Source organism: Scyliorhinus torazame, chromosome 14, assembly GCF_047496885.1.
Source record: "Scyliorhinus torazame isolate Kashiwa2021f chromosome 14, sScyTor2.1, whole genome shotgun sequence".
Classification (NCBI taxonomy): domain Eukaryota; kingdom Metazoa; phylum Chordata; class Chondrichthyes; order Carcharhiniformes; family Scyliorhinidae; genus Scyliorhinus; species Scyliorhinus torazame.
In genome coordinates, this window is record NC_092720.1 from 50,301,315 (window position 1) to 50,313,865 (window position 12,551).

General features: G+C 44.5%; 1 protein-coding gene across 2 annotated transcripts in view; it reads right to left on the reverse strand.

The window, feature by feature from the left end:
• Positions 1–391: 391 nt before the first annotated feature.
• LOC140389717 (UAP56-interacting factor-like) overlaps positions 392–12,551 on the reverse strand; it is a 48,105-nt gene continuing 35,945 nt past the window's right edge. For both annotated transcript variants that reach the window (XM_072474163.1, XM_072474162.1), the window contains exons 6-10: positions 12,339–12,397; positions 5,918–5,953; positions 5,414–5,485; positions 4,853–4,979; positions 392–1,560 (exon numbers count right to left, since the gene is read on the reverse strand). In XM_072474163.1, coding sequence (XP_072330264.1) covers positions 1,465–1,560; positions 4,853–4,979; positions 5,414–5,485; positions 5,918–5,953; positions 12,339–12,397 — 390 coding nt within the window. In that variant the 3' untranslated portion in view covers positions 392–1,464. The remainder of the gene's footprint in view (positions 1,561–4,852; positions 4,980–5,413; positions 5,486–5,917; positions 5,954–12,338; positions 12,398–12,551) is intronic.

Here is a 12,551-nt window from a genome sequence, read left to right on the forward strand (position 1 = left end):
TAGATGATCCCATTTAAGTTCTCACCAGACCTTCTAACCTAGCCCGTATTCCTTCTTGTCGCATGGTTCCAATTTCATCACTGACCTTTCACTTTACAAATCCTTGTTTTCTCAACTTTCACCCCAGTTACTGATTTGTTACTTTTGTCTCCCTTTGTGCCAACTGTCTCTCCCTCTATAAGCACTTAAAAGGCTGTTCTGCACAAGGCATGCAGTATTTGTTGGGTTTTGGTACCTGAATGGCAAGAACACACCGTGAATGTTTTCTCCTACCTGGAGTATACATTGGTACCATTGCCACAACTTTTGATATATACTGTGCTTCACTGCACACCTAAGTTTTCATATAATTATGCACCTGGATTGGAATCCATTTTCACAGAGCACACAATTAGATTTTTGGTCTATTTTTAATGCAAAACAGTACAAGTTTTATAAGCAAAATTACACTCATGCCGCTCATGTAATATGGCATATGGCAGAGAATTTTAAATTTAAAGGAATGGCTGAGACGTATGATAACAAGCTTGTCCATTTTCAAAACAGACATCCTCTGATCAATCTTCCCAAGTCATTACATCTACTGTTTTACAAGGGAAACAAATTAAAACTTTTAAACACTGTACTCATTATTAAAAATGTAAAGTTAAAGCATCTAAACATCTCAGTAGGAGAGCTTCACTAAAATGTTCTTATCTTTGTTATTGAGTTTTAATACAAAATACCCGAAAATAGTGCTCGATTAGTTGGTGCAAAGACACCTTCAAGGAAATAAAATGCCTTCCCATGACTGATTTTCAAATGTTGTAACTCAATTTCCCAGACCATATTATGCATAACCTCACATCATCGCCAACATTAAGGAAGTAACGACTAGTCATTTACACAGCTGCATTTTAAGTTAGAAGGCTTTCTGCAGCCATCTTTCAGAATTCTTATGGCGCTAAAGGGCTACTTGGGTTGCCAGGAATTGAAAAATTTCCAATCACCGACTAAGAAAAAGTGCCTCTGGATCTTTTTTCATGAGACAATACTGTTCAATAGACATAATCCTTCTTACAAAACTGTGAAACTGGTAAACTGGAATTAAAAAAAATTAGATTGAAACTTTAACAAGTCTTCAAAAATACTGAATTTTAAGTCAACCGTTTGTGCTGGATTTAGATATTCTCTTCACCTTTGAATTGGTTCTTGAAATTAACAAAGTTCAGTCTTTGCAATGAGACAATTTAAACAGTTTGTTCGATATCATCTTCAACTGTTGTTCCCCAGGCAAAAACAAAACTTTAAAACATAATCGGAATGTCAGCAGTTCTTCGATATGGTTACTGTACAATGATCCTTAAAGTACAGTCAAGCAGATCTGCTAAAATGTGTCACGTCAGTTTGTGACAGCAAATCACTCCAGAGTGCCTGTGAACAACTTCCCAACAATTCTGTCAGATGAAATGTCATTCAGCTCAACTATCCCACAGTCACAAAGCGTCCTCCTTTGCTTGGTGTCTCTGCTGTTCTCCGTTCCTTGAGAATCGCAAATCGTTCATTTAAGGTGATGCCAGTCTAGAGGAAGAAGTACAATTACATTTTGTGATACACATCAAAGCATTCTGCCTGCATAACTAATGGGCTTCCCAAACACAAATGTAGATAGAAGATTATCATTCTCAAGTTTTTTAATCCTCCCTCTCCTCCAGAGAATGCTTTCTCATGCTGGACTATGTTCCCACTCACTTGCAGCCTTTGCTATTTCACATATTCCCATTTTTCCATGCACAATCCTAGGAAGTGGAATTTCACAGACAAACCTAATCCTGTCCTCACTCGATATCCGTCTGCACGTTTAACAGCTGGAAAATGACACCTCGGTTATTGTTCCATACTCCAGCAGAGCTGAGGCCATCCATAACAGCTCTCAGCAATCAGTCTAGTACAGGCCATAATTACATTTTAGATTTCAATACTTATATTTGTCTAGCACCCTTTCATATCAAACATCTCAAAGTGCTTCATCAAATAAAATAGTTTTGAAATGTACCAATTTATGTGGGCAAATGACACAAATGCGTTTCTAGGATTGGAAAAGTATTTCTCAACAAAGATATTATGGGAAATATTTAAATGGATCAATTTGCATAGCATCAGAGGGCGGCATGGTGGCGCAGTGGTTCGCTCTACTGTCTCACGGCGCCGAAGACCCGGCTCGATCCCGGCCCTGGTCACTGTCCATGTAGTTTTCACATTCTCCCCACAGTGGTTCACTTTGCTGCCTCACGGCCCAAAGACCCGGCTCGATCCCAGCCCTGGGTCACTGTCCATGTAGAGTTTTCACATTCTCCCCGTGTCTGTGTGGGTCTCACCTCCACAACCCAAAGATGTGCAGGGTAAATGGATTGGCCACACTAATTGCCCCTTAATTGGGAAAAACCTTGCATAGCATCTTTTAGAATATGCAATTAGCTGTGCTAGAAAAGTTAAGATAAATACTATTTATTTGTAAAGGGAAAACCTTCACGAAAGGAAGTTGTGTATTCACTTATTGTGAGTTCAGTTCAAAATGTAATTTTATGATATGTAATTTGTGGAAGTGAATGCAGGCAAGGTTACCGAACAATTAATCATGCGACGGATTAAATATTGAAGATTAATGAAACTAGCAAATTCATCTGTTTTTGGGTTCAAACTAAACAAGAATCAGATATTTGACACATTCTAATCAAATAGCTCTGGAGTGGATGTCTTATGGGTTAAAATATTACTTTAGCAAATTATCTTTGCTGCATTAGCCAGTATGGACTCCTCTGCAACCAGGAATTCATCCAATTGTAACACTACATCCAGCACAAGGCACCACCAAATAAAAAGGAATTAAAAACAACCATAAAGTAAGAAAAATGAACAGATATGGAAGAAATATCTGAACTACAACAACATTTAAGACCAAATTGAATAAAGAACAAATATTACAAAATGAGATCCAGAATGTGAAAGGATAAATGATTTTGATAAAAGTCAGATCTACAGCATTACTACAGGATCTTCAATTTTGTAATTCATTTACAGAATTTACATGTACTTAATTATGCAAATTGTATTGCATGAGTTTGTAAAATCCATTTTATATCGATTTGATTGCAGCAGTTTTGATGTATCTGATACCATGAGACACATGAAGACTAAAGTTAAAGTGTGTTCTTTTTATGTTGATGATTCAGAGTTTAAACTTTGATCTTCAACCTTGCTTGAATAGTTACACATTAGTATTTTTGCCTGTTGTGCTGAATGTAAAATAAAGCAGCAAGTTAAAATTGTTTTAAAAGAAATAAGAATGATTAAGTCAGTAGAAAGGGTGAAGATTAGCAGAACCATTTGGGTGTCTGCACCCAAGGACTGTGAAGTCTTAAATATAATAACAATAATAATCTTTATTGTCACAAGTAGGCTTTCATTAACACTGCAATGAAGTTACTGTGAAAAGCCCTAGTCGCAACACTCCAGCGCCTGTTCGGGTACACGGAGGGAGAATTCAGAATGTCCAATTCACCTAACAACACATCTTTCGGGACTTGTGGGAGGAAACCGGAGAACCCGGAGGAACCCACACAGACACGGGGAGAATGTGCAGACACTGACCCAAGCCGGGAATTGAATCTGGGACCCTGGCGCTGTGAAGCGACAGTACTAACCACTGTGCTACTGTGCAGCCATAATCTAAATAGGCCTAGTTCAAAATCATGCCAGTATGCATGCAGTATTGTAAAGTATTGATCAAAATTAGTCTCCTTACTAAGTCTTTAAGTAACAATCCTGTTCTTATCAGTCTCGCTATGACAATTGAGATCTCTCTGATGGCAAAAATATTTCCCCCACATTGAGCTGTATACTCCAAGGAATGGCTCATAAATCTTACATCAATTACATAATACATGTACAGGTGAATTAGTACAAGCAGAATGGCTCATAGGGATCATTATGACAATTAGATTTTCCTGAATATAAAAGATGTAGAAACTGCCCCATTTCTACCTTAAACTTTTAAAGAGAGTATGTCCCGCGTTACAGTACAAGGAACAATAAATTAAACTATTGCGTTTTCCAAAAATGGAGGGGAAGCCTGTAATGTCCGATTATTTTTGAGCTTTTGGGCCCCAAGCAATTTGCTTGGGAAAACAAGTTAGAAATGCTAGAAACCATCTTAAGACTGATTTTGGTTAGCAGCTGGTGTTCTTTATTTTGTATTACCATGTAAAAGATAAGCTGTTTTGACAGAATTGAGAGCCTAGGCACAGTGACTGTTCCGCATGTTTGTCATACTGTCTTACTTGCTCAGCAATTAATGTTTGATCTCATCTCAGTGTTTGTTCGGAGCTATTGAAGGAGCACATGGCGCAAAACAAGAATATCTAGTTCAGGGGATGGGGGCTGTAACTCCTATTACTGTCCTAAATCACCTTGTACCATGTATGATCCAAGGGTATGTCAGGCAATTCCAACAAAAATTAGACCTTCGGCCATCTAAGTAAGTGACTAAAAATTACTATCCCCAAATTCATAATTTGGAATTAAGTTGCTCTCCAGCAAGGGAAAGCTGGCTAGACTACTAACAAATGCATATAGCAAGTCAAATAACTAGTTTCAATGGAACACCAAGTCATGTAGCATTTCTCATCCCATCTTTCATGCATATATCTAATTTTCACTTGAACTCGATTGTCACATGGCACTTGTCAAATTTGTAAGGAATAGCAACTCTCATGGTGCAACATGTCCTCCATCAAAAGGTGGCTGGTACTGGCTTGACAAGAAAAAAAAAGAGCCGATCTATACAATTTTAAAATAATTTGCAAACATTTACCTGTCTTCCAACACTGTTGATATCAAATTCCAGAGGCACTCCTTTTGGTGGCTCTTTCTTTTCATCAATCTCTTTTTTTACTGCAAATGGCATCAATGGCGGACGTCTGATTCGGAACGGTTGAGAACTATGGAAAAAGACTCATGATTAAATAGAACAAAATAAGTTTTCTTCCTTTTATGTAACTTGCATTTATACAAGTACAAATGTACAAAAATATCACATGGCATTCCCAAAGGTGTAATTAGAAAGAATGGATGCTCAGCCAAAGTAGACAATAGCAGGGGAGAATGTACACATGCATGCGTGGGCACGTGCACGTGTGTGGCGCTCATGCAGGTGCAGGCCAGTCAAAAGGAGGGAGAAGTACGACATCATTTGAATTTTTCACATATGTGTGAAATTCCAGGTGTGGAGGTACACAATCCAAAGAAAACAGATCTTAACACATATTACGGCAAATAGATCCAAGCTACAGTACTCCTATACACAAACTGATAGATGATTCAATAAAAAAATCATGAATCAAAAAAGGTAGTAACAAAAGAAAGACATACATACTCTGTATTTTTGGCAGATGGGTTCTGAATGGACACAGTCAAAATTCCTCCGCTGCTAACAGGAACGCGACTTCTGAAAGATTAAGTACCTAAGTGACTGACAAGCAAATGTTAATCATAAAAGAATGGCATTCTTCTTAAATTGCAAAATATTTTGCATTGTGCCATACAGAATATCTGTCACTTCTGTCCACAAATGCATCCGGAAGTATTGTATTCTCAAATTGTAAAATAGCATGTCCATACTAAAATTTTAAGAATCTTTTCGCAAAAAAAGTGAACCATTCAGCAGTCAAAACAGCATGAATTAGGCCAGGCTCAAATAAAATTTAGCAACTTCTTGATATGTAGGTTAGCTGCATTACAATTCAAGCTGCACGCGTCGAGGCAAGAATCAATTAGACGTACCAACTTGTATCGTTGCAAACATTCCCCAATGATTCCCTGTCCACACAATAATTGATTCATATAGCAATTACAGTAGGTTCAGAGTTTGATGACTTACTGGTCAAATGTAGCAGCACTGGAATTGGATAGCCACCTGAAAAATAAAAAGATGAGATTCTTATCCCTCAAAAGTCACATTTTTGAGACACATGATATGCTTTCGTAACTGAAATCAAAGGGAAACCAAGTGAAAATATGGATTCCCATTTATTTTAGGTTCTTTATTACATAGAGCAATTTTTGGCTGAGAAAAAGCTCACCAATCAGGCAAATTTAAACCATTTGTTTTGAAGTACAACAACGTTACACATTTGAAACACATTTTTAGAAAGGGAGGGGGGGGGGGAACCTAGCAATTTCCACATCTCCATTTTTTGGATTACAGCAGTCATCTTGTAATAGAATTGTCACATCCAAGAAGCCTACAACCAGATATCTGATTGGGTTATTGCAGAGGCATTCAAAAGGCCATATTGAGCCAAGCCCTGACAATCTAGCCCATGAAACCCTTGCAAATTTGTGCTTACTTGTTGATTGGATTGTGTGAACTTGGGAGACGTTGAGAGAAAAAAAGCATTTCTTCGAATTATCTCACTGGGTGATAGTTCCTTAAAAAGTCAGAACAAGCTTCCGGGTGCGGCGATGACCAGCTGAGTCGCACGTTTCGGCAGCTCCCGGTGGAACGGACTTTTGGGCTCTTAATAAGAGCCCCAACGGCAATTTTAACGGCTAAAAGTACTGTGCGGTGAACCAGAAGGGAATCCCCCCTGGATACGGATGAAAAAAGGAGAGGAAGGTGGCCGGATTGCGGTGGATCCTTTAGAGCAGCGGCAAGGAAGGCAAGCAAAAACCAAGATGGCGTCGGAAGGTGGCAGTTTAATATGGGGCCCTGAACAACACGAGTTTTTGAAACGCTGCATGGAAGAACTCAAAAAGGAAATGAAGAAGGAGCTGTTGGCCCCGATATTACAGGCGATCGAAGGGCTAAAGGAGGAGCAAAAGACCCAGGAGCGGGAGCTTTGGGTCGTGAAGGCAAAGGCAGCCGAGAATGAGGACGACATACAGGGCCTGGTGGTGAAGACGGAGGTGCACGAGGCACACCATAAACGATGTGTGGAAAGGCTGGAGGCGCTGGAGAACAACGCGAGGAGGAACAACCTAAGGATTCTTGGTCTTCCTGAAGGTGCGGAGGGAGCGGACGTCGGGGCATATGTGAGCAGGATGCTGCACTCGTTAATGGGAGCGGAGGCCCCGGCGGGTCCGCTGGAGGTGGAGGGAGCATATCGAGTGATGGCGCGAGGACGGAGAGCAGGAGAAATTCCTAGAGCCATAGTGGTGAGATTCCTCCGTTTTAAGGATAGAGAGATGGTCCTTAGATGGGCAAAGAAAACTCGGAGCAGTAAGTGGGAGAACGCGGTGATCCGCGTATACCAAGACTGGAGTGCGGAGGTGGCGAGAAGAAGGGCGAGCTTTAATCGGGCCAAGGCGGTGCTTCACAAAAAGGTAAAATTCGGAATGCTGCAACCGGCAAGACTGTGGGTCACACATCAAGGGAGGCACCACTACTTTGAGACGGCGGATGAGGCGTGGACTTTTATCGTGGAAGAAAAATTGGAATGAGCGGGTTATTAAAAAAAGAACGTTTGAAACAAAGTGGTGGGGCGAGTATGGGGGGGCGAAGAGGGGGGTAAAAAGGGGGGGAAAAAGAGGAGTTTTATGTTATTAATCCTGCGATGTGGTAGCTTTTCTCTCTTCCACAGGAGGTGGTGGGGGGGGAGGAAAGGAGGTGGAGGAGATGGGGCGTTGGCCATTGGGGGCGGGGCCAAGGGGGAAGCGCGGGCCCGGTTCCCGCGCTATGATAATCATGGCGGGAATAGGGAAGCAGGAAGGAGGGGGCGTCGCACGGTGCGAGCCGAGGTCACGGGGGGGAAGCCGAGGTCGGCCAGAGTTTGCTGACTTCTGGGAGCAACATGGGGGGTGTAACTACGCTAGTGGGGGATCTAGCGGGGGGGGGGGGGGTGGGAGGGGGGAATTATTGGGCTGCTGCTGCTGGGGAGTGGGGGGAGCTGGCATGGGGTGGGATGGGCGGGGGGGGCACCGCCTGGAGGGGGACACAGCTGCGTGGGAACCGGGTGAGGAGCTGGAAAAAGGGGATGGCTAATCGACAAGCGGCGGGGGGGGGGGGGCGGGGGGGGTAAAAAGCCCCCCAACCCGGCTGATCACGTGGAACGTGAGAGGGCTGAACGGGCCGATAAAGAGGGCACGGGTACTCGCACACCTTAAGAAACTTAAGGCAGACGTGGTTATGTTACAGGAAACGCACTTGAAACTGATAGACCAGGTGAGACTACGCAAAGGTTGGGTAGGGCAGGTGTTCCATTCGGGGCTAGATGCGAAAAACAGGGGGGTGGCTATATTGGTGGGGAAGCGGGTAATGTTGGAGGCAAAGACTATAGTGGCGGATAGCGGGGGCAAATACGTGATGGTGAGTGGCAAACTACAGGGGGAGATGGTGGTTTTGGTAAACGTATATGCCCCGAACTGGGATGATGCCAATTTTATGAGGCGTATGCTAGGACGCATCCCGGACCTAGAGGTGGGAAAGTTGGTAATGGGGGGAGATTTCAATACGGTGTTGGAACCAGGGCTGGACAGGTCGAGGTCCAGGACTGGAAGGAGGCCGGCAGCAGCCAAAGTGCTTAAAGATTTTATGGAGCAGATGGGAGGAGTAGACCCGTGGAGATTTAGCAGACGTAGGAGTAAGGAGTTTTCGTTTTTCTCCTATGTCCACAAAGTCTCTTCGCGAATAGACTTTTTTGTTTTGGGAAGGGCGTTGATCCCGAAGGTGAGGGGAACGGAGTATACGGCTATAGCCATTTCGGATCACGCTCCACATTGGGTGGACTTGGGAGATAGGGAGTAAACAGAAGGGCGCCCACCCTGGAGAATGGACATGGGACTAATGGCAGATGAGGGGGTGTGTCTAAGGGTGAGGGGGTGCATTGAAAAGTACTTGGAACTCAATGATAATGGGGAGGTCCAGGTGGGAGTGGTCTGGGAGGCGCTGAAGGCAGTGGTTAGAGGGGAGCTGATATCAATAAGGGCACATAAAGGAAAGCAGGAGTGTAGGGAACGGGAGCGGTTGCTGCAAGAACTTCTGAGGGTGGACAGGCAATATGCGGAGGCACCGGAGGAGGGACTGTACAGGGAAAGGCAAAGGCTACACGTAGAATTTCACTTGCTGACAACGGGTACTGCAGAGGCACAGTGGAGGAAGGCACAGGGTGTACAGTATGAATATGGGGAGAAGGCGAGCAGGTTGCTGGCCCACCAATTGAGGAAAAGGGGAGCAGCGAGGGAAATAGGGGGAGTGAGGGATGAGGAAGGAGAGATGGAGCGGGGAGCGGAGAGAGTGAATGGAGTGTTCAAGGCATTTTATAAAAAATTATACGAAGCTCAACCCCCGGATGGGAGGGAGAGAATGATGGGCTTTCTGGACCGGCTGGAATTTCCCAAGGTGGAGGAGCAGGAAAGGGTGGGACTGGGAGCACAGATGGAAATAGAGGAAGTAGTGAAAGGAATTAGGAGCATGCAGGCGGGGAAGGCTCCGGGACCGGATGGATTCCCAGTTGAATTTTACAGGAAATATGTGGACTTGCTCGCCCCGCTACTGATGAGGACCTTTAATGAGGCAAAGGAAAGGGGACAGCTGCCCCCGACTATGTCTGAGGCAACGATATCGCTTCTCCTAAAGAAGGAAAAGGACCCGCTGCAATGCGGGTCCTATAGACCTATTTCCCTCCTAAATGTAGACGCTAAGATTCTGGCCAAGGTAATGGCAATGAGGATAGAGGATTGTGTCCCGAGGATGGTCCATGAGGACCAAACTTGGTTTGTGAAGGGGAGACAGCTGAATACGAATATACGGAGGCTGCTAGGGGGAATGATGATGCCCCCACCAGAGGGGGAAGCGGAGATAGTGGTGGCGATGGATGCCGAGAAAGCATTTGATAGAGTGGAGTGGGATTATCTGTGGGAGGTGCTGAGGAGATTTGGTTTTGGAGATGAGTATGTTGGATGGGTGCAGCTGTTGTATAGGGCCCCAGTGGCGAGTGTGGTCACGAATGGACGGGGATCTGCATACTTTCGGCTCCATAGAGGGACAAGGCAGGGATGCCCTCTGTCCCCATTATTGTTTGCACTGGCGATTGAGTCCCTGGCAATAGCATTGAGGGGTTCCAAGAAGTGGAGGGGAGTACTTAGAGGAGGAGAAGAACACCGGGTATCTCTGTATGCGGATGATTTGTTGTTATATGTAGCGGACCCGGCGGAGGGGATGCCAGAGATAATGCAGACACTTCGGGAGTTTGGAGAATTCTCAGGATATAAACTGAACATGGGGAAAAGTGAGTTGTTTGTGGTGCATCCAGGGGAGCAGAGCAGAGAAATAAAGGACTTTCCGCTGAGGAAGGTAACAAGGGACTTTCGTTACTTGGGGATCCAGATAGACAAGAATTGGGGTACATTGCATAGGTTAAATTTAACGCGATTGGTGGAACAAATGGAGGAGGACTTCAAGAGATGGGACATGGTATCCCTGTCACTGGCAGGGAGGGTGCAGGCGGTTAAAATGGTAGTCCTCCCGAGATTCCTCTTTGTGTTTCAGTGCCTCCCGGTGGTGATCACGAAGGCTTTTTTAAAAAGGATTGAAAAGAGCATCATGAGTTTTGTGTGGGCCGGGAAGACCCCGAGAGTGAGGGATTTTTACAGCGTAGTAGGGATAGAGGGGGGGCTGGCACTACCGAGCCTAAGTGAGTACTACTGGGCCGCCAATATCTCAATGGTGAGATTAGAGAGGGCGTCCTGTAGGGGGACTAGCCTACAGGCTATGGTGACAGCCCCATTGCCGTTCTCACCGAGGAACTACACCACAAGCCCGGTGGTGGTGGCTACACTGAAGATTTGGGGACAGTGGCGACGGCATAGGGGAAAGACGGGAGCCTTGGTGGGGTCCCCGATAAGAAATAACCATAGGTTTGCCCCGGGGAGAATGGACGGGGGATTTGGAATATGGCAAAGAGCAGGAGTAACGCAACTGAAAGATCTGTTTGTGGATGGGAAGTTCGCAAGTCTGGGAGCGCTGACCGAGAAATATGGGTTGCCCCAAGGGAATGCATTCCGGTATATGCAACTGAGGGCTTTTGCGAGGCAACAGGTGAGGGAATTCCCGCAGCTCCCGACGCATGAGGTGCAGGACAGAGTGATCTCAAAGACATGGGTGGGGGACGGTAAGGTGTCAGATATATATAGGGAAATGAGGGACGAGGGGGAGATTATGGTAGATGAGCTGAAAGGGAAATGGGAAGAAGAGCTGGGGGAGGAGATTGAGGAGGGGCTGTGGGCGGATGCCCTAAGTAGGGTAAACTCATCGTCCTCGTGTGCCAGGCTAAGCCTGATTCAATTTAAGGTGTTACACAGGGCGCATATGACTGGAGCACGGCTCAGTAAATTTTTTTGGGTAGAGGATAGGTGTGCGAGATGCTCGAGAAGCCCAGCGAATCACACCCACATGTTCTGGTCATGTCCGGCACTACAGGGGTTCTGGGTGGGGGTGACAAAGGTGCTTTCGAAAGTAGTGGGGGTCCAGGTCGAACCAAGCTGGGGGTTGGCTATATTTGGGGTTGCACAAGAGCCGGGAGTGCAGGAGGCGAGAGAGGCCGATGTTTTGGCCTTTGCGTCCCTAGTAGCCCGGCGCAGGATACTGTTGATGTGGAAGGAAGCCAAGCCCCCGGGGGTGGAGACCTGGATAATTGACATGGCAGGGTTTATAAAGCTGGAACGGATTAAGTTCGTCCTAAGGGGATCGGCTCAAGGGTTCACCAGGCGGTGGCAACCGTTCGTCGAATACCTCACAGAAAGATAGAGGGAATGGAAATGAAGAAGGCAGCAGCAGCAGCCCGGGGGGGGGGGGGGGGGGGGGGGGGGGGGGGGGAACCAGAAGGACTCTCAGGGTTGTTAATATATATGTATAATATGTATAGGTCGTTGCTATAAATAATTGTATATTGGACTGTTAAATCATATTTTTGGAGAGTGTTTATCTGAGACAAGGCAGTTGCCATTTAGTTTTAGTTTTCGTTATATATTATTTATTCTTTGTTTATAAAACAGGTCATTGTTATTTATACTGTTATATTATTGTGTAAAGGATACACAATATACTGTGATGGTTGACCAAAAATTTTCAATAAAATATTTTTTTAAAAGTCAGAACAAATCTATTGGTATCAAGAGCCATATGCTTTGAACTTTATACTTATATTGGGTTGGACAACAACTCAACTCTGAAAACAAATGTATCGTAGTAATTGATAGATATGTCAAAACAAATAAAGTACAATGTTGGGATTTGAGAATTTTCAGCATCTAAAAAGTAATTTAAGCATATTTTCTGCAGTTTGTTCAGTTTTTGAACTTACGGTTCTGTCCTTTTCTTAGTAGCTGCTCCATTCACCCCTTGTTCAGTTTGCATGTGCACCTGTGTTTAATAACATTTCAGATACAGATTACTGCTTTCAGATATAAACTGCTTAGCCCTATTTCTCTTTCTGACAAAATAGTCAATCTTCTGCTAACAGTAGTCAAAAAGAGGAACAGAAATCTAGAAACCCAGACTGTAAGCAAATAAGGTC